Source organism: Phocoena sinus, chromosome 1 (genome assembly GCF_008692025.1).
Source record: "Phocoena sinus isolate mPhoSin1 chromosome 1, mPhoSin1.pri, whole genome shotgun sequence".
NCBI classification, from domain to species: Eukaryota; Metazoa; Chordata; class Mammalia; order Artiodactyla; family Phocoenidae; genus Phocoena; species Phocoena sinus.
The window spans coordinates 22,631,316-22,654,801 of record NC_045763.1 but is presented as its reverse complement, the minus strand read 5'-3'; the positions used below and the strand labels follow the sequence as shown (position 1 = coordinate 22,654,801).

General features: G+C 39.1%; 1 protein-coding gene and 1 pseudogene across 4 annotated transcripts in view; one reads left to right on the top strand and one right to left on the bottom strand.

Moving 5' to 3' along the window:
• Positions 1–679: 679 nt before the first annotated feature.
• YTHDF2 (YTH N6-methyladenosine RNA binding protein 2) overlaps positions 680–23,486 on the bottom strand; it is a 31,682-nt gene continuing 8,875 nt past the window's right edge. For 2 of the 4 annotated variants that reach the window (XM_032636086.1, XM_032636077.1), the window contains exon 5: positions 680–1,528. In XM_032636086.1, coding sequence (XP_032491977.1) covers positions 1,505–1,528 — 24 coding nt within the window. In that variant the 3' untranslated portion in view covers positions 680–1,504. Of the gene's footprint in view, positions 1,529–16,819; positions 16,828–23,486 lie in introns of all 4 variants that reach the window. The other 2 variants (XM_032636106.1, XM_032636095.1) reach the window with 2 other exon arrangements.
• LOC116755969 lies at positions 20,020–22,086 on the top strand (annotated as a pseudogene).

The window sequence follows — 23,486 nt, the reverse complement described above, 5'->3', positions numbered from 1 at the left end:
AGCCTGGGCTGTGTAGAATAGGATGAATAAGTAATCTGTGGGCAAAACAGGGTCCAACAGTATTATAATCCATTTTCAGAACCCTTTCTTACTACAGAAGTTTTTACACATTTAACTAAATCTCCAAAATTGGGACATCTTAAGGGCTAAAAATCTTTAAGGCAGAGAAGCTCCAAACCTTAGGAAATAAACAAGGATGAATCAATTACCATTATGGTTATATGGTTCACAAAGATTCAAGCCCATTGGAATTTCTTATTCTTGGACCACATGGAATCCTGCCTAAATAAGTCATATTTCAGATTAAACACTTAAAACCTCGATACTGGGCTCTACCTACTCTGCACGAAAGGTATGTGGCCAGGTTTCCTCAAGGTTATTAGCACAATGCCTGGCACCTAATAAGCACTCATGATCAAATATTTGTTGAACAATTTAGGATAGCAGTGGCTCTACCTTCTCAGGGAAATATCCAGAAATAAAGCATTATGAATATTGGCCCATCTTGCTTTGCAGAGGTCATGGTTATCCAACCCTGGGTACCAAAGCAAGCCTGAACTATTCCATCTCAGTGAACTTTCTAAAAATGGTTGCTGTCTCACCTCTTCAAACTCCTTATACTCCAAAGCTTTCATAAAATATAGCAGATTCAAATAATACTAATAAATGGTACTAGAAGTGATGCTCAACAGGATCTCACGTTTATTGAGAAGTGATTAATGGTAAAAAGAAAGGCAATGCCCTTTCCTCATTGGCTGAACAAGAAACTGAAGAAACATTCACTACACGTTTTACAATATTTTTCTCTTCCAAAATGCATTTCTGTAAACAAGTTTTTACCACTGTTCTTAGCTTTGAAATCAAATTAATCCTGACTTAATCAGTATAATGTACAAGAACAGAACATTTCTTAGGACTCCTAGTATTTTACTTTGAATAACAAAGGGTCAGAGAAAATGAACCACCCTTAAAGACACAACCTTGGGTAACACTGTTAAATTCTCCAAGACAAAAATTCTTCATAAAAATGTTCTTCCAGTTCAGAAGGGAAAAAAAAATTCCCACTTTCTGGGGTGGATGCCCAAAACCTTCAAAACTCAAGTGTTCTCCAAGTGCAAATGTCAAAATGGGGGGAGGAAAGGGTTTAAAAATTAGAGAAAACTGTATGCACTTACGGACTTTAAAATCCGAAAAACATAGTAAAAAGACAAAAAAACAAAGCATTATGCTCTGAAATCACAACCAAAGCCAAAATAAAAGGGACATTTTTCACCTAAACTACCTAGAGGGATTTTTTGTTTAGTTTTTTCTTTTTCTTTTTTTTTTTCATTTTCCAGTTAAGTCCTATGTCTTTTGTGAAATTCCAATACTTAAACTGCAAGTCTGCAATCGTCTCTGAAGTCAATGAAATTAAGAAAAAAGTCCTAATTCTCTTGAAGGTCAATTTTTTTCCTCTTAGGATATGCAGATGCAACCGTTGCTGCAGTCTGTGCAGAACTGCCTCTTATTTCCCACGACCTTGACGTTCCTGTAAGTTAAAAAAAAATTGAAATGGTTAGTTAAAACTTATCTGAACATGTTTAAGAATTACAACTTCATAGAATAACTCAACAGAAATTTAATTATTTGTGCTAAATAGAATATTCCCCACAAATAAAAACTGATTTTTACTTCTTATATTTTAAACCAAAGTACTTGCACTCAAGCACCCCAATTAATACAAAATTATTTTTCTTTGACTTTAAAATTCTTAACTGACTAAACACATTTGTTTTCCTATTATAGTTGGTTTACGCTAATATGTGTCAGTCCCCCCAAAATATGGGCCTAAGTAACTCAAACATATATCTATCAATGGCCTGCAGCAGGGAAGCAGCATAAGCCCTAACAGTACTAGAGTCATCCCGTATTAGTCCCAAGGCCTTAACCATATTCATAGGCCTTAATTTCCTTTTTTTTTAAATAAAGTGAGGATATGTATCTGGGCTGTGGGAGAATTAATGAGTCGACATATACAAAGCTCTTAGTCCATAGCAGGCAAGAAAATCATCCTTTTCCCCTAGGGACAGTTTAAAATGCACTCAGAAGCGGGTTTTGAAAACTGAATGCAATACTTACATTTTCCCTGAAATAGATCTAAATGCTCCTTCCTTATTAAGAATCATTCTTTATGAGCCTTTCCTAAATGTACCCCAAACAGCATTCCATTTCACACACTACCTCACTTATTGGGATTTTTAAAAATATGACTCAATCCACATGCCTTTTAAAAGCAAAACCAAAAGCAAAAAAAGCAAAAGCATTAAGTGGTTAGGAGCAAGCACACAGACCTGAACTTAGACTCGATTCATCAAGCCACATGAATAGTCATTTGCTCCCATTCACCTTATGGTAACTATGGTTCTGAAGTTAAACATGATTCCTATTAAAAAAGAACAGCAACTACTACTTATGGGCTTCCATGTTCCAGGCACTGTACATAATGATCTTGATAACCACTTTACAAGGACTATACTACTCCTGCTTTAGAGATAAGAAAACTAAAGCTCAAAACAGTTAACTGACCAAGGTTACCTAAGACTTACCAAGATTCAAATCCATGGCTATATGGCTCTTTACCTACACCATGTCATTACAAATATTTACGTAAAAGTCAACGAAGTTAAGTGAGGCTCTGTGATGAACTGACTACCACCACTAAACTACTCCAAGGATATAAAAACAGTAAATTTCAGAAGGAACAGTTATCTTTTTGTGATGTCCCACTTCACATATCTGGAATTCAGAGATAAACACACCAACATACAAGGATCTGGGATATTTTCAAAATAAGTCATTTTGAAACTTCAACCTTTATAAAATTAATAAAACAATTCACCCACACACTGTTTCTGGAAATCAAACTCAATTCAAGAATAAGAAAAAGAAATTCAATCCAACATAAAAGGGGACCTCAAAAGTTTTGATGTTCCTGGGCTGCAGTACTGACCCTCCCCTTTCTATAACTCTCCCAAAGTTTTGATAATATATTGTTTATAATAGGAAAATCACAACTAAAAAAAAAACCAAAACCCTCTGGCATTGACCAAAATGAAACTTACAAAAGCACCTAGATTCTCATATCAATCTTTTTTTTAAAAATTGTAGTTGATTTACAATGTTGTGTTAGTTTCAGGTATACAGCAAAGTGATACAGTTATACATACATATACATATTCTTTTTCAGATTCCTTTCTGTTACAGGTTATTACAAGATACTGAATATACAGTTCCCCCTGTGCTGTGATAGGAGTAGGTTCTCCTATCAATCATAAACTCATCTACCTCGTTCAGTCTTTCTTAATTTGGATGGATACTATTTATCTAACCCCTCTTCTATTGCTAATCAAAATCTACCTTTAGTTTCTGGAAATATGGACTCTTTTCTCCATGTTTCTTGATTAAATCTCATTCCAATGCTTTTAAAAGCCAAGAATGCCTGGCCTTCTGGCCCTGGGGTACACTTCAAAACCCCTTCCTTCTCTGAGACTTCCTCAACCACTGCAGTTTTCAAGGTGCTTCTAAATCTGCATCCACAATTGAAAATCAAATTGTATTGACTTATTTCATATAAAATTAGTCCCAACTCAACCAAAAGCTCCTAGAAAGCAAAGAACAGTTCTTTAGCTAAGCTCACTCACAAACTTATTTATGAGTTTAGCAGTGGATAACAGGCTACAGTTGACTTTTATGTAAAATTCTGGTTCTCATCACAAGAAAAAAAAATGGTGATGGATGTTAACTAAACTTATTGTGGTAAGCATTTCACAATAAACACATATATCAAATCATTATGTTGTAGTACACCTTTAACAATGTTGTATGTCAATTATATCTCAATAAAAATGGGAGAAATCGCTAGAGGCAACTTCTGTTACCAGTTTCTTGTGTCCTTCCTGAGTTATTTTAAGCATATAAAAGTTTATTACATCTTTTGTTTTTTCTTTTCACAAGTAGCATACAAAACACTTCATTTTGCTTTTTTTCTTGTCACTTAATATGTCTTGCAGATTATTAAATTTTAGCACATATAGATCTGTTTTTTTTTTATGGGTCTGGGAGCACCCTCCTTGCTCTGAATTCAAGAATTGAAGATCTAGGGCTTCCCTGGTGGCGCAGTGGTTAAGAATCCGCCTGTCAACGCAGGGGACACAGGTTCAAGCCCTGGTCCAGGAAGATCCCACATGCCGCGGAGCAACTAAGCCCGTGCACCACAACTACTGAAGCTCACGAGCCTAGAGCCCGTGCTCCGCAACAAGAGAAGCCACCAAAATGAGAAGCTCACGCACCGCAATGAAGAGTAGCCCCTGCTTGCCAGACTAGAGAAAGCCCAGGTGCAGCAACAAAGACGGACGGATGGAGAGACGGACGGACGGAAGGAAGGAATTGAAGATCTAAAAGAGAAGCAGTTCTCAAAGACATGATGAATGAAAGAAGCCTCAGACAAAAGAATACACACTGTATGATTCCAATTATGTGAAGTTTTATAACGGAAAATGAATCTACGGTGGGGACAAAATTAGAACAGTAGTTGTCTGGGGTGGGGTGGGGTAGGGGTGGAAATTTCTAGGATGGTAATGTTCTATATCTTCATTGGGGTTTGGGTTACACAGATGGGTACATTTGTCAGCACTCAGAAAATATACACTTAAAATTTGTGCATTTTATTTAACTCAAAAAATACGTAAAACAAATACTGAGCTCTAGTTAATGATACGTATGCTGAAATGTTTAGGGGTGAAGTATACTGATAATGACAATTTCTTTGAAATACATCAAAAAATAAAATGGACTGGCAGAAAAACAAAAAAAACTGGAGAAAAAATTCTGCCTATTATCTCATTTTAATGTAATGTAACCCCAGGAATACAAATAAACTTACATGCTCCAAATTGTACCATTAAATTAGAAAACCTAGACTTTGCTAAATCCATTTTTCCCTAAGAAACACACTTATGGGAATTCCCTGGCGGTCCGGTGGTTAGGACTCCACGCTTCCACTGCAGGGGGGGCACTGGTTCTATTCCTGATCAGAGGACCTTAGTTCCCCACACACCACGCAGCTCGTCAAAACAAACAAACAAATAGAAATACACACTTGTAAGTTCATCACAATGCTTAGTAACAGCATTTAAAATATTTAGTCAAAAGAAATGCAAAATAGCACTGTGAAATTGCACTTATTAAGTCATCTCATTTTTAAACACGAAGTTTGTTCCTCTATAATGTGATACTAAATCCACCTGTGTTCAATTTTGCCTCAAACGTAACATAAAACTATTCCTGGGGCTTCCCTGGTGGTGCAGTGGTTAAGAATCCGCCTGCCAATGCAGGGCACACAGGTTCGAGCCCTGGTCTGGGAAGATCCCACATGCCGCGCAGCAATTAAGCTGGTGCACCACGGCTACTGAGCCTGCGCTCTAGAGCCCCCGAACCACAACTACCGAAGCCCATGCGCCTAGAGCCCCACCGAGAAGCCACCGCAATGAGAAGCCCGCGCACCACAACGAAGAGCAGCCCCCGCTAGCCGCAACTAGAGAAAGCCCGCGCGCAGCAGCGAAGACCCAATGCAGCCAAAAATTAAATAAATGAATAAATTCATAAAAAAAGAAAAAACTAGGGCTTCCCTGGTGGCGCAGTGGTTGAGTGTCTGCCTGCCGATGCAGGGGACATGGGTTCGTGCCCTGGTCCGGGAAGATCCCACATGCCGCAGAGCAGCTGGGCCCATGAGCCTGCGCGTCCGGAGCCTGTGCTCCGCAACGGGAGAGGCCACAACAGTGAGAGGCCCATGTACCGCAAAAAAAAAAAAAACTAGTCCTGAATCTTAGCTACACAATTATACCAAGAGGGCAAGTACCACCTGTGCCCTAATGTAAACCTGTGTGACAGAAGCTTAAATTATGGAAATTACATGCAAACAACAAATGGCACTAGCTGCCTTAAATCTCCTGATCAACATCAAGAAAATATTACATTGATGCAATTCAGCAAGCTGATTAAACTGCTCTTCTATTTCCAGATACAATTTTGATGTGTACACAAAAAATAAGCTTATATATTTACAAATGATAAAGATAATATCCATCTTCTCAGAGATTATAAAGATACTTAAGCATTCACATCATACCATCTCGAAAAGTAAAATGAATTTGGCACCAATAATAAAACTGTAAACGATTCACAAGATTTTAAATACTAGCTATTTTAAACATTTTTATTAAAAAAGAAAAAAAAAAAAAAGGGACTTCCCTGGTGATGCAGTGGATAAGACTCCACACTCCCAAAGCAGGGGGCCCAGGTTTGATCCCTGGTCAAGAACTAAATCCCACATGCATGCCACAACTAAGGAACCCACAAGCCTCAACTAAGGAGCCAGCGAGCTGCAACTAAGGAACCCACGTGCCAAAACTAAGACCCGGCACAACCAAATAAACAAATATTAAAAAAAATAAAAACCAAACAAAAAGAACACTTGGGAGAATTCCCCAGAGGTCCAGTGGTTAGGACTCTGAGCTTCCACTGCAGGGGGCACAAGTTCAACCCCTCGTCAGGGAACTAAGATCCCAAAAGCCACGCAGCACAGCCAAAAAAATAATAATAATTGGTTGAAAACGGGAATGAATCAGAGGATCCTGCTTGAAGGGCCTGCCATTGCCCAATTTGAGCATTACACAGCCTTAATGATAAGTAAACAATTATCGCAGTAATATCTTAATTGGGCAAGAACTGGCAATGGACGTTAAATCTAAAGGGTGAAAATTTGATGAGAATAACTGATTCACTTTGTTATAAAGCAGAAACTAACACATCACTGTAAAGCAATTATACTGCAATAAAGATGTTTTAAAAAAATGTGATGAGGAAAAAGATATTTATATAGAGTCTCAAACTATTTTCCCACTTATTAAAAGGAAAATAGTACCTTTAAGTGGAGAACCAGGATACCTTAAATAAGTGATCAAAGTAAACATTACTAATAACGGCATAAACAGACCATCTTATACTTCCTACTGTGATGCACTGAGGACACAAAGTCACTTATGTAGTATTCCTGCCAGAAAAGCATAATCTGAATATACACAATGAGGAAAGGAAACCTCAGACAAGCAGCGACATCTACAAAAATAAATAGCATATACGCTTCAGAAATGTCATATCATAAACAAACAAAAGGGATGAATGGGTGGGATGTTGGTGTGTGAGTATGTGTGTATAGCAGCAGATTAAGAGACTTAAAAGACATAAAACTGAAAGATCCTGGACTGGACCCTGGACCCCCCCCCCACCAAAAAATTGCTACTAAGGACATTAAGACAACTGGTAAAAATATGAATAAGATCTGTAGATCAGATAATCGTATTGTGTCAATGTTAAATTTCCCGATTTTGAAAACTGCATCGTGCTCATAAATGCATGTTCTTGTTCTTAGGAACTACACAGCAAAATATTTAGGAGAAAAGGTCATGATGTCTTGGAACTTACTCTCAAATGGTTCAGAAAAAAATTTCACACACATCTCCAAAGAGAAGATGCAGCAAATGTAGCAAAATATTACATTGGTAAATCTGGGTGAAGAGTATGGGGGAGTCCTTTGCACTATTCTTTAAATTTCTCCAAGTCTGAAATTATTTCAAAGTAAAAAGTTAATAAATTGGGGGATAATTCACTTAATTCTTCTGCAAATATTGGCTGCATTAAAAAGTTGTATTTGGGACTTCCCTGGTGGTGCAATGGTTAAGAATCCACCTGCCAATGCAGGAGACACAGGTTCGATGCCTGGTTCAGGAAGATCCCACATGCCATGGAGCAACTAAGCCCATGTGCCACAACTACTGAGCCTGCGCTCTAGAACTCACAAGCCAGAACTACTGAGCCCACACACCACAACTACTGAAGCCCGAGCACTCTAGGGCCCGTGGGCTGCAACTACTAAGCCCGCATGCTGCAACCACCGAAGCCCGCATGCCTAGAGCCCATGCTCCGCTAGAAGAGAAGCCGCCGCAATGAGAAGCCCACACACTGCAACAAAGAGTAGCCCCTGCTTGCCGCAACTAGAGAAAGCCCGCTTGCAGCAACGAAGACCCTACACATCCCAAAATAAAAATAAATAAAAAGTTATGTTTAACAACTCATGAAACTTTGAAATGTGTTTACTTCCTCATACCTACACTAAAATCACCAAACATGAGGGTATTTTAGCAAAAGAAAAAAATCTGCCTATCAGCTTTTTACAAGTCTTTTAAAATGAGAAAAAAAATGACACAGATAAGATTCTAACACAAGCACCGTTATTTTAACCACTTTGGGACATTAAAACCTTTTAGGTTTCCATAAAAGACTTCTCTTACAGCAGGTCTTTTCTTTCACTTTTGTGACTATTTCCTATTACCACTGGGAATTCCACTAAATTGCTTTGACAATTATGGTCGAAAGACTTCACTTGTCAGATGTATTTATTAACATTTCTAATTAACCAGTCCTACCTTGGTAATATTTAATAAAGAAAAAGCTGGGGTTGGGAGGGTAGGGGAGAGAAGAATGATGACAAGATACACAATAAAAGGAAAGAGCAAAACACATAAAAAAAAGCTGGGACCTCCAATGGTTCCAAGTCCCAGCTGGAACTGCCATAAACACAACATGCATTTGTGTCTTGTTGGACACTCCAGCTTTTATACATGAAGATGCTACTAACCCACCGTAGCAGGGGAAGTGGTGCAGCAAACTGGCTTTCCCCGTGGTGGTGGTGTCATGTTGCAGCCTACCTACCACCTTTTTTAACCTAGTGCTATGTTCAAGGAAGCTACAGTGAGATTTGTGGTAGGAACAGGCTGGACTGGCTAGTCTAGGTTAAGCTCCTGCATAAGATCCTCAAGCACAAACACACAATTAATCATAAAGTCCCAGTTAACCAAAAAACAGACCAAATGCTAAAAGGAAGGGAAGAAGCATTCCTAAAGCTTGAGGATACTGTGATGGTAATAAAGAAAAAAGGAAAACAGCAGAGCAAGATTTTACTGAATTCACACCTCATCACAAAATTCTCACTAGGACATTCATCCTAATCTTTAAATCAGTCCACAATCTCATTGTTCATTGTAGAGACTAAAAAATTTTTTTACAAAATAAAAATAAATTTAAAGATATTAACTAAGAATGTATAAACCAGGGGAAGAAGTTTCTAGGCCTCAATATCTGGTCTGTCACTTAAACAACTAGAGGTTAATATTCACACCATTCACCCATCACATCTTAGTCCCTCCTCACCTTATATCTATAACTATAAAATGCAAAAGTTCATCTCTAGAGGAAATATCCTAAAAGCCACAAGGTGGCAATGTTACTTAAAGTCTGCACATTTGAAATCTCTTCCTACGATATAAATCTGCTTAATTTTTCCTCCATTTAGCTTAATATCCTTTCTCATTTCTACTACCACCCCTCTCCCCACTTTGAAGTGGGCCATAAAACACAACAGGCACACATATATTTATTTGTCGGACAGAATTTTATTAACTTTAAAATCTGATGTCTACCCCTCAGATAAAATTCACTTAATAGCCCTCAATTAAGCTTTCTTATATCCCCATGGTCCCTGATAGAGAAGAACACAAATTTCAGGGTCTCTGGCTGAAAATAAGACAATGCTTACATAGGTTAACATGAAAAAATAGGATTATACTAATATGACTTTCAATGCTTTATATGGCTTATGAAATCAATCTTTTTTGGGGAGGGCACTGTGCTGTTAGGCCTGTGACATCTTAGCTCCCTGACCAGGGATTGAACCCAGAGCCACGTCAGTGAAAGCGCGGAGTCCTAACCACTGAACTGCCAGTGAACTCCTTGATCAATCATAACAGTCTCTGATGCTACGAATATGAGTTATACACACACACACAAACACACATATATTCCCTCCCTTTTAAGATTTTCTAGGTGCAGAAATGGACACTTACTTGAAATAAATTTCTGGGAACTGGCATAGGAGCACTAGGATGAAGTAAATGCATTTAACTAATAACCTTTCCTACCATCAAATTCTTTTCCAAGATTGTTAGTTAGTAGCTGAACTCCTATATACATTTCACTAACAAGGTCGGAAGTAAAAGCCTGGATAATCTACTGTTTTCAGGCCCTGAATCATAAGTCTTAACTAGTAACAGAACAAAGGGTAAGACAGATACATTAAAATTTTTTCAGTTATTCTTTGAATCACTCCTTGGCTCTCCAGTAAGAACTACATTTGAACAAAAACTAATTTCACAATAAAATCAATTTCTGAAAACACTTCAGAATACAATTAAACAAATAAAGGTTTTTTAATAGCTTGTCAGTCAAATCCCCCCCCACTCCCAGCATTTGACAGTAGGTTCAGAAAGAATGAAGCAATCACTGAATATGCTTTCCAGATATCTGATAAATGATATAACCTCCAGTTCCACCTTCAAAAATTTCCAGTCGAACCATCCTCAACACCTCCATTAATACCTCTCTAGTCCAAGCTACTGTACCCTCTCAATACGACTTTGCCACAGACTCCTTTTAACTGATCGCCCTTTCAGTCTTGTGCCCTCCTCAGTCTATTCCAAGGGTGGGACCCCAAAATGGAAACTCAGTAGCATTATTAAGTACCATGCCAAAAGTTACTGAAGAATGTGATGACTGATCTAAAATAAATGAAGGTGTATTTATGTGTATATATACATTTATATGCCTGAGATTATGGATCATAACAATCACTCATAAAAGACCTGTATGCAAGTACTTCACTTGTATATATACATTTAATCCTAATAACCCAGTAAGTTTTTTCCCCCATTTTCATAAAATACTGAGGCTCAAAAGTTTACTTACTCAAATCACTGACAGTGGCAGATATGACACCATCTTCTGAGCTCCTAGCCTTTTCAATACTATGCTAACAAGGAAACAGAATCTAGGATTCATGCTTATTAATAATATCTACCAAAAAAAAAAAAAAATCTACCTAATGTATATATACACCTAAACTTTTTTAAAGGCCCATCATACGTAATATACTTCATAGAATAACAGAATCCCTTCCCACATCCAAAAAAACTAATTACCTTTAAAAATCAGTTAACGGGCTTCCCGGGTGGCACAGTGGTTAAAAATCTGCCTGCCATGGGCTTCCCTGGTGGCGCAGGGGTTGAGATTCCACCTGCCGATGCAGGGAACACAGGTTTGAGCCCTGGTCCGGGAAGATCCCACATGCCGTGGAGCAACAAAGCCCACGTGCCACAACTACTGAGCCCACATGTCACAACTACTGAAGCCCACGCGCCTAGAGCCCGTGCTCCGCAACAAGGGAAGCCACTGCAATGAGAGGCCCGTGCACCGCAACGAAGATTAGCCCCCACTCGCCGCAACTAGAGAAAACCCGCACACAGCAACAGAGACCCAATGCAACCAAAAATAAATAAAATAAAATAAAATATATTAAAAAAACAACTCGGTTAACATCTTCGGGCAACTTCAGGATGGTTAGTGGCCACTAAATCTTATTGCTTAAAATTATCGAACAACTCAAAAAAAAAATTATCTAACAACTCTAAACAATTAATGTGCTCACAAAAAGATACAATAGAATAATGTAAAACTTAAAACATTAAAGCCTCTTAGAAGTAGCCATAATGTCTCTGAGGAGTAGATTATAACAAGTAACACGGAGGATATTCAGCCAAAGACATCTGCACCTTTTAATGAACAAACAATACAGGCAATTCACTAGAGGCTCATAATATTGATAGCTGATGAAAAACACTATTCAAAAGACCCTTTCAGCCTTAAGGTAGGCCACAGTATAAAAAGGTACAGCCAGACTTATCAGACACATTGTGAATTCTAACATTGCTTCTAAAGATGAAGTCTTTTCTGACCCAGAAATATGGCAGTTTCATATGGTTCTGATTAGTATTTAATAAAAATGAACTCAACATCTCAAAAAAAAAGATGAAGTCTTGAGACTAGCAGGCAGAGACTGGAAGGAGGACTATACAGCAAAGGAAGAAACTTACAGGAAAAATAAGCATGAGGAATTTGAAGTGGGGGACATACAACACACTATCTAATGACATTTATAATTTAAATACAAGAGAATCACCTACAGGGCTGATAAAATGCAGATTCCAAAGCCTCAACTCCAAAGGTGCCCACTCAGTAGGTGAGGAAACACAAGAATCTGCAATGTAAGTAACTCTCAGATGGTAACCTGTACAAACTGGGAAACTTCTCTTCAACTGCTTCTAATCCTTTTAAGAACTACCTAGGGAGCTTACTAAATAAAATTTCAGTTTAGTAAATCTGGGGGTAAACCTAGTTATCAGTATTTTTGTAAATACTTTCCAGGTGACTCAAAGTTTGCTTTAAATTGTTACCATTTTTTTTGGAATTTATACTCTGAAGCTCTCACACCACGTCCACCCTGCTCCCCTCCCCGGGGACTCCTTTGCAGGCTTACGGACTGCAAGTAAGGTAACATTTGTCATAAATGATTTTGAATTACCCAAGAACTTGTCTAGGGTTCTAGTTCTGCCACTAAAATGAGGTAATCTTGCAGTCTGTGTACAAAAAGAGTTAGGTAGCCTAAAACCTTCACATTCGATTTTATAACCTTAACCTTCCACAGTAATTATTCAGAACCATTTGTGTTCTCCCTCACTCTTGCTGCCTGTCATTAGCAGCAACTCTCTCACAAGGTTAGGTAGAGTAGATCCAATCTGCTCCCTTTTGATGCTTGTGATGAGGGAGTTTTAAACCTAAGTGCTTAAATGAAGGTTTAAGTTTCAACCAATTACGCTCTCCTCATATAGCCAATGAAGAGTTGACTGACTACAGGCATTAGTGGATAATAGAACATTGCAGTTAGTTATTTTAAATGATAAATGTGAAGATGCAGCAAGGCCTAAGAACAGAAAAGCTTTGGGGCAAAACGAATTCCAGCTCTTCTACAACCTAGCTAGTGATCTTAACAAAATTACTCCTTTCTGAATCTCAGTTCCCTAACTGTAAAATGAAGATAATCTTGGGGACTCCCTGGCGGTCCCGTGGTTAGGACTTGGAAGCTTCCACTGCAGGGGGCCCCGAGTTTGTCAGGGAACTAAGATCCCGCAAGCCAAGCAGCAGGGCCAAAAAAGAAGAAAAAAGAAAATAATCTTATTCTACAGGATTGTTACAAGGGATCAGAGATAAGATATGGAAAGTGCCTTAAGTATAAATGCAAAAAATGGCTAAATATGGGTAAATACCTGAAGTATTAAGGGGGAAAAGCAGGATAAAATACTACATAGAATATGATTATAATTGTATAAACCACTAACTTGTGTCCGAAAGTAAGCCAAAATGATGAGCGGTTTTGTCAGGGTAGAGGAACTATGAGTGAGTTTTCTTTTACTGTCTACACATTTTATAATTTGGTTATTACAATGAAAAACAAATGCACATGGAAAATTTGCAAAATGCTAATATAAAATTTGCACGTTGCAAATTTTTTTTAATATGCAAACAGTTTAAAAGCTCTATATGCTATCTATACCCTGATTGCGTAAAAGGTCCACATGAAGTCAAAAGCTTACATATAAGTCTACCTTTTCTAAATGGCTTCACATATTACACAAGTGATCTGTCCAAATTTTTAGCTTTGACACATGTAGCAGAGTATTAAATACCTCATAAGAACCACCAGGTATTACAACAGCAGTAAATGCAAATGAGTTGGAAAGAGCAACTGCCTGCCTCTTCCCGCTCCCCACATACCCAACAGCTTAAACTTAAAGGTTTAGCCATTTTCTTCCTTCATCTTTCTTTCCACAATCTTTTCCTAGACCCAACTCAAAGACAGTCCTCCATAAAAATGACTCAACTCTGGTCTTGCTATTCTTTTCTTCTGTACTTGGTCTCATCCTGTAAAATGAGCACTTTTTTTTTTTTTGTGGTACGCTGGCCTCTCACCGTTGCGGCCTCTCCCGTTGCAGAGCACAGGCTCCGGACGCGCAGGCTCAGCGGCCATGGCTCACGGGCCCAGCCGCTCCGCGGCATGTGGGATCTTCCCGGACTAGGGCACGAACCTGTGTCCCCTGCATCGGCAGGTGGACTCTCAACCACTGCGCCACCAGGGAAGCCCAAAATGAGCACTTTAATACCCACTATACTATACTGTTTCACTTATATTTCCTCCCTATGGCTAACTGGAGTTAAATCAGTTCAATTAGGAATTGCTTATTCAGCAAGGGATGAAAAGCATTAGGGCACACTATTGAGCTAGTTGTTAAGTCTATACTGTCTAGTTGTTATAACTAGAAAAATCTGCTTTGGAGGTGGTGGCAGCAGGATGCAAATTTAAATTGAATTACCTGTTTCTGTGGAGAAAGGCAGAAAGGATGATCTGAGCCTACCACACTCTTCTTCCTCATTTGCAGACTTGCAGATTTCAATGGTGAAGAAAGAGATCTTTTGTTTTCCCTAATTCAGGGAACAGAGCTTTTCCTCCTCTACATGAAACTCCTATATAGTGCAGGTGTCAGTCCTTTATCATACAGTTCCTTAAACTAAGGCAGTCAAAGCCAATGCTGTAGCATCGCCAGCTGCTGTGAGATGTTTTTCTAATCCCTCCCTTCCTCCAAGACTAAATAACCAATACACCTAAATGAGATGCTGAAGCTGCAGATTCCTTACATTTCTTCAACTTCAAAATAGATTCCCCCACCCCCAACTCCACCTCCATGCACCATTTTTTGAAAAATTCCTGTCATCCAGTGGATTCCAAATTATGCTTCATAGAGGAGATGCTTCGAAGATCACCCAGGGAAAAAAAGAGAGCTGAGCGTGTGAAATTAGCCATTCATGGGGCTCTGAGTAAGGTTTTGTTTGGAGGAGAAAAAACAATTCCACTTTTTAGAAGTTTGAAAACTGTCATAGGACTAATCTTTACTTCTGGCAGGTAAGCAGAATGGTTCACATCTGAGTAATTCCTGATTTAAACTATTCAGAGTAAATACTAAATGATTCTAGAATCGCTAACTACCCCTTGTCCCAAAATGTTTAAGTCTGGAAAAACAGCAGTCCCCTCTGGATCAATCTTTAGCCATAGCAAAAACAGAATACTGACATTTTTAATACCCAACTGCATTTCAGACATTGTTATATGGTCTAATTCACCAAAACAGCCCATACTAACTAAACAGAAGCTGGTCTTACTTCATTAAATCCCTGAAAGACTTGGAACAGACAGCTTAGAAAACTTCACAGGTTGTGAAGGGCTGGAGCACTATAGAAACAACAAATGCACAGTCTGTTGAATGATGTATGGAGACCAAAACCTTCAAACCCCTAACAAAGCACTCTCATGTTACTTTTATTCAGATAGTTGTTGGCATTTGCAGTCATCTGCTACCTCTCTACAGTCTCTGAATAAGCTGATTATACCCCACTGCTTGAAATTCTACTCAAGATATAGCCCTTTCCTTGTTCTCTTTCTAAAGCTCCAACTACTCCCTCTCAAACCCTTTCACTTGGTCCCTCTTTAATCCATCCTTTAAATTGTGTTATTGCTGGGGGTTCTTTCTTTGGCCCTCTTCTCTCAATGCATGTTGGCTCTGGAACCGCACTGAAGTAGAACATCAGCTCTGCTTTCTTAGTTTGGGCAACTGTGCAAAAAGAATGTACTCTTTTCTGTGCTTCAGTGCCTTCATCTGTAAAACTGAGATAGCTGTACATACCTCACAATGATAGAATTAAATGAAAACGTACATAAAAATATGTATTCAGGGACTTCCCTGGTAACGCAGTGGTTAAGAATCCACCTGCCAATGCAGGGAACATGAGTTCGATCCCTGTCCCGGGAAGATCCCACATGCCGCAGAGCAACTAAAGCCCGTGTGCCACAACTACTGAGCCCACGTGCCACAACTACTGAAGCCCGTGCACCTAGAGCCCATGCTCCGCAACAAGAAAAGCCACCACAATGAGAAGCCCGCGCAGCACAACAAGGAGTAGTCCCTGCTCACCACAACTAGAGAAAGCCCGCACACAGCAATGCAGACCCAATGCAGCCAAAAACAAATATTCATTTTTTAAAAAATGTATTCAGGACAGGTGCATATTCGACACTACAGAATGAGCAATAATTTCAGCCATTATTTTTATTACCAATATTCTTGAAGAATCTTAAACCCATCCATGCCTTTACCTATACTGAGAGCTGGAAACTCCCAAATTTCTATCAACAGATCTTTCCTGAGCTCCAGATCCTACCATCACCTTTCTGTCCTACAAGCACCCCAAATACTATTTCCAAAAGCCAACACATCTCCAAACCCTAACCTGCTGCTCATCCCACATTCTCTAAGTTTTTTTTTAAGTAACTAATCAGCAAATATTTCTACCACATTTTTCAAATGGAACTTCCCCATTCCCACTACCTTGATACAGGCTCTGTCTTTCTCCCAACTATTGTAAAAGACTCTCCTTCGGTATTTGAGTCAACTACACCTCTCTCTCCTCATTTAATAGATGACTTCAGGTAAGTTGCTAACCTGAGTTTCCATTTTCCTACCTATAAATATGGGATACTGCCTCCGGGAGTTGGTGGGGATTAAAGTAAAACTATGAAAGTACCTAACGAAGTCAGTGCTCAGTAAGTATTTCATCCTTCCCATCCTCTAAACTGTCACTCTACACTGACTATCCTCCCTTACAATCTAAAAACGTAAGTACAGGATAAAAATCCAAAGCCCTTCTTATACTAGGCCCAACCAACCTCTCCAGCTTTATCACTTATTCTTTCCATATTAAATTTCTCATTTCACAAGGCCCAGTTTTCTATCTGGCAAACTCCACATATCACACAGTGGTCCATGGGCTTTGGGACTAGAGAGAGACTGTGGCTTTGGGTGGAGTTCCAACGTATTTTCATTTATTGATACTAATGACTTAAAGACAAAAGTGAAATAACAATGACATATGTCAGAACTTCACTGGCTTGTCAATTTGAGCAACTTCCTTGCTAAACTGGATAATAATTTTCAAATTCTGGAAGACTAATTCTTCAAATTTTGTTTTATTCAAAATATGTCAGGGATAGAGACATGACACACTTAAGTTTAATCTGCATTAAGGGAATTCCCTGAGTGGTTAGAACTCCGCTCTTCCACTGCAGGGGGCACGGGCTCAACCCCTGGTCGGGGAACTAAGATCCCACATGCCTTGTGGTAAATCTATATTAATATTTTATCCATCCCTTTAAGTCTAGACAATCAAGAAAAATCAAGTCCTGACTTGTATATAGCATTTGCCAATTTCCATGGTGTCAATAACATGGCTGACCTCAAACTACCAGTGGAATACAGGAATACAGTGGGGCTGAGAAGACATGTGCAAAAGCACAATATTATATACTGATACAAACATAATAACTTTAAGAGTGATGAATTTAAATATTACAGTTTAATGGTAATCATAATGGTATTCTAAGTTTATGTAGTTTAACTGTAACATATTACTAACTGTAGTATACAATGTAATTCAATGTAAATAGAAAGGCATTTAAAACACCTTTTAATACAATGTATTTAATTTTTTTTTTTTTTTTTTTTTTTTGCCGTACGCGGGCCTCTCACTGTTGTGGCCTCTCCCGTTGCGGAGCACAGGCTCTGGACGTGCAGGCTCAGCGGCCATGGCTCACCGGCCCAGCCGCTCCGCGGCATGTGGGATCTTCCCAGACCGGGGCACGAACCCGTGTCCCCTGCATCAGCAGGCGGACTCTCAACCACTGCACCACCGGGGAAGCCCGTATTTAATTTTTAAGTTTATGCAATTTGACTGTGCTTAACAACTAGCTTGCTAAAATTCTTGAAAGCTAAACAACTGGCTCACAATTAGCTAGCTCTAGCACATTATTGGACTTGGACATTGAATTACCAACTCCACCACTTGTTAGCTATGAGACCTTGTATAAATAACCTCTTTGAGCCTGCTTCCTCATCTAAAATATAAGAATGATACATTAGATGAGATAGCTAAACTTTTATGTATACCATGTGCCAAGCATTGTGCTATCATTTAAGAACTGATTACCCAATTACTCATTCTATTTGATATAGATCAAATGTTCTTTCCCCCATGAAGACTTTCTTAATTTCCCCAAATTTATCACTTCTCCAGAAAGCCAAAGTATTTCTTCATCCCTCTATTACAGCTCTTATCTCATATTTTATCCATTTTGTTGTCCACCTAACAACACTGTCTGGTCCTAAGCCAAAGATGGTGCCTTGTTTATCTGTTCTATCCTAGAAATTAACACAAACATTTGGGGGCTTCCCTGGTGGTCTGCCTGCCAATGCAGGAGACATGGGTTCAAGCCCTGGTCCGGGAAGATCCCACATGCCACAGAGCAACTAAGGCCCATGGGCCACAACTACTAAGCCTGTGCTCTAGAGCCTGTGAGCCACAACTACTGAGCCCGTAGGCCACAACTACTGAAGCCCACATGCCTAGAGCACGGGCTCCCAACAAGAGAAGCCACCACAATGAGAAGCCTTCGCACCACAATGAAGAGTAGTAGCCCCCGCTCGCCACAACCAGAGAAAAGTCCACGTACAGCAAAGAAGACCCAATGCAGCCAAAAATTAAATTTAAAAAAACCACAAAACATTTGTTGAAAGATGGATACAAACAAAGGGCATGCTTCAAAGAGATCCAAATTCAGTATCACCTACTCTCTTTTGGTCCTCCTTTAACAAGGCTACAGAAAGGCATTTTATCCACAAAGCAAGGAAGGTGGTGAGTAATACAAATAGAATTCCCTCAATCCTACTGGCAGAAAAACAAGTAAATTTATCTGCAAGACAGAAGACGACATAGACGGCCTTAGAATTTTACAAAACGTTCAGGTTTGCCATCCTGATTAAAACAGGATGCCCACTCACTAGCTCTGAAGAAGCAATTTAAAACAGTGGTGGAGTGGAGTAATGTTAAATGGAAAGAACAATACTGCATGGTCATTTAGTTCCTAAAGATTTAATAGTAAGAAAACAATATATTTGGCTCAAGTGATGTTTCTTTCTTTTCTGATTTTTGTATCACTAAAACTTGGATATTTTAAATTTTTTTCTGAAGTTGAAAATGGAGCCAAGATGATTACCTCAAACATTTATAAACAAGGGACTAAATGCCCAAATTAAAGGGTTAGGAGGAAAAAGATGGCTGTAAGGAAAAAAAAAAAAACTTCCTTATATAAGAGAAATATTACTTATGCCAACACTATAGGAAAACTAGATTTTTTTTTTTAAAGGAAACATTTCTCAAGTAATCACTTCTATGTTCCTTTGCTAAGTCTTTATTACATTTTAGGTAATAATTTTTTTCATTAATACACAATAAATATATTAATAACTACCCAAATACCTAATCTATACTACGATTCACTGAGAATCCACAAATCCTATCTGTCATCTATCTCCTTCTGTTCTCAAGTCCTTTCTTATGTTTTATATGTAATTAGTATTTAGGTCAGAAATTACAGAACACAAACAAAAATAAGGTCTTACTAAAAACACCTGTTTTGTACCATCAATTCCTCTCCATGAACCTCAAATGTTATCCTGGGCCACCTAATCCTCTTTTACTCCTCGGTTTCTCTGATCTAAACTACCCCATGTGTGAATCTTCTCTACAATTTACCTAATAAAAGTTCTTTTAGTCTCTTCTTGAAACCCTCCTGTGACTAAGACTCCATTTTTAGAAAGTTCCCCCTTTACAAAAATCTCCCTCCCTATAATTTTTACCTATTGGTTCCAGTGCTGTCACTAGCATGAAAAATCATTTGATAACAGCTATCATATTCCCCCTTATAAATCATCTCTACTAAGCTAAACACTACGATGAGAAATAAGATAACATGTATAAAGCACAGTGCAGGAAGAAGTGAGCTATATATATATATATATATATATATATATATATATATATATATATATACACACACACACACAGTAATGATACCTATTATTACGAAGTACTGGTTCACCTTTACAAGTTTCCCATTGCCTTTCACTGAAGCTTACATCAAGGACCTCCACCATCCTAACTCAAATTAGATCTTACTCCTCATTCTCTTAAACTCTAGTACTTTATTTTAAGCCAACTTTGTATCTCTCTCAGTAGATTCCTTCTATATCCAACTAACTGCATAAACATTTCATTTAATTCCCTTTTCCTAATCTAATCTCCAAACTTCTCTTCCTGGAAACCCATTCCACAAACTCCAATTAGACTTGTTCTTGAACTGTACAGGAATTCCTATTCCAACTTATTACTTCTACAGTGTTATTATCGATACAGATTTGGGCTGTTCTGAACCATGTTCACTCTTCTCAAAACACCTCTGGCTATCTTCTATACATCTTCCAAGGCTCAGCTCTGAGATCACTTCTTGCAGGATTCTTCTATGATCAATCAACCCACACCCCAAGATGGGTTAGGCAATCTTCAAGCTTCCAAACTGGCACCTTGTGCATACCTTGAGAAAACACTTTTCATTTTGTATTGTTACTTGTCACTAATATAAGGCTCCCTGACAATACATTTGTGGTTTCTCTGTAGTGTCTAGCACACAGTAAAGTTGTTCCAAGAAAAGATAAATAGCTTCATCTCAATTCTTAAACACCATAATAAATTTTCAGTATGTCCAAACACACTCCAAGTCACCATTTTTAGGTCTTCTGCCTGAAAATCAGAATAATCCTAAAGGTAAAGAAATCCTGAGTTCTTTTTCCCATCTTGCAAGATGGCAGGTGAAAAGGTTGAGAAGCCAGATACTAATGAGGAAAAACCTGAAGCCAAGAAGGCTGATGCTGGTGGCAAGGTTAAAAAGGTGAAGCAGGTTAAGAAGGGGAAGCCCCAATGCAGCCAAAACCCTGTCCTGGTCAGAGGAATTGGCAGATATTCCCGATCGGCTATGTATTCCAGAAAGGCCTTGTACTAGAGGAAGTATTCAGCAGCTAAATCCAAGGTTGAAAAGAAAAAGAAGGTGAAGGTTCTTGCTACTGTCACAAAACCAGCTGGTGGTGACAAGAATAGTGGTACCTGGGTGGTTACACTTCACAAAATGCCTAGGTATTATCCTACTGAAGATGTGCCTCGAAAGCTGTTGAGTCACAGCAAAGAACCCTTCAGTAAGCATGTGAGAAAACTGCATGCTAGCATCACTCCTGGGACCATTCTGATCATCCTCATTGGGCACCACAGAGGCAAGAGGGTCCTTTTCCTGAAGCAGCTGAGCAGTGGCTTGCTACTTGTGACTGGGCCTCTGTCCCTCAATCAAGTTCCTCTGCAGAGAACACACCAGAAATTTGTCATTGCCACTTCCACCAAAACTGGTATCAGTGGTGTGAAAATCCCAGAACATCCCACTGATGCTTACTTCAAGAAGAAAGTACATAAGCCCAGGCACCAGGAAGGTGAGATCTTTGACACAGAGAGAAATACGAGATTACAGAGCAGCGGAAGGTTGATCAGAAAGCTGTGGACTCACAAATTCTGCGAAGAATCAAAGCTGTTGCTCAAAAAAACAAAAACAAAAACAAACAAACAAAAAAAAAGCTGTTCCTCAACTCCAGGGTTACCTCCCCTCTGTGTTCGCTCTTACAAACGGAATTTATCCTCACAAAGTAGTGTTCTAAACTTCTTATAAAGAACCTATTAAATAATTCAGTCCAAAAAAAAATCCTGCTATTCTCACTTAATAGCAATGAAATTTTTAAAAATATACACCTTAAGCTGTTGTCACTATAGTAATATTTACTCTAGATCTGTCTCTCCTCAATCTCCCCTTAGCTTTCCAGTTATTCAGAAAAATCTTTACTCAAGTGCCTGATCGAGTCTAATGTTGGGCTAGACATTAAGAGAATTACACAGCCCTTAGTCTCCCCTACTAGACTATCTTATTTTTACCTAGAGTTAAAAAGCTAGAAAGGTAAGACAAACCTAAAACCACTAGGGACTTCCCTGGTGGCACAGTGGATAGGACTCTGCACTCCTAATGCGGGGGGGCCCGGGTTCAGGGAACTAGACCCACATGCATGCTGCAACTAAGAGTTCGCATGCCACAAATGAGGAGCCCGCGTGTGGCAAACTAAGGAGCCCTGGAGCCACAACTAAGGAGCCTGCCTGCTGCAACTAAGACTGGGAACAACCAAATAAATAAATATTGTGGCGGGGGGGGGGGGGAACTAAACCAACTATTTTATGAGGTTTCTTTAAAAAAAAAAAAAAAATCACTATTGCAGGAAGTACCTCTCCCTTTATGCCCCACTATTCCAAAGCTGAGACAGAGAAAAAGATTAACTGACTGCCATCATCTTCTGAATAGCTGACAGTAATAATCAACAACAACAAAAAAATTTTAAGAAAAAAGCTCATATGGCAATATATAGCACAGGCAAGACCTTCTAAAAGCATATATCCTGGGCTTCCCTGGTGGCGCAGTGGTTGAGAGTCCGCCTGCCGATGCAGGGGACACGGGTTCGTGCCCCGGTCCGGGAAGATCCCACATGCTGCGCAGCGGCTGGGCCCGTGAGAAATGGCTGCTGAGCCTGCACGTCCGGAGCCTGTGCTCCGCAACTGGAGAGGCTACAACAGTGAGAGGCCCGAGTACAGCAAAAAAAAAAAAAAAGCATATATCCTTTGACACAGCACTTAAGGATAGGTATGAATCAATATTTATATCTTAGGATATTTACAACTGTTATTTTAGCTGAAAAAAAATTATAAAGAAGTTATTCAATAACGGGGACTGGTAAATTACAATAAATTTTTGATAGAATACTATGAAGCCATCAAAAGTGATGTCACAGCTATATACACTAATATGCATAAGATAGGTAACTAGTAAGAACCTGCTGTATAAAAGAATAAATTAAATAAAATTTTTTTTAGAAAGTGATGTCACAGGGCTTCCCTGGTGGCTCAGCGGTTAAGAATCCACCTACCAATGCAAGGGACACAGGTTTGAGCCCTGGTCTGGGAAGATCCCACATGCCGCGGAGCAACTAAGTCCGTGCACCACAACTACTGAGGCTGCGCTCTAAAGCCCGTGAGCCACAACTACTGAAGCCCACACACCTAGAGCCCATGCTCAACAAGAGAAGCCAATGCAACGAGAAGCCTGCACACGGCAAGGAAGAGTAGCCCCCGCTCGCCACAACCAGAGAAAAGCCCGCGCGCAGCAACACAGACCCAACGCAAACAAAAATAAATTTTTAAAAAGTGATGTCACAGAATAACAATTAGAGGAAAGTTCTAAATAAATGCAGAAAGCAGTTTACAAAATAGTATCTAAAGTATACAACGAAGTAAATGAAGTCACTAAAATTTGCTGGAAGTGTCAAGCCAGACAGATCCAAAATATCCAAGCCAGACAGATCTTG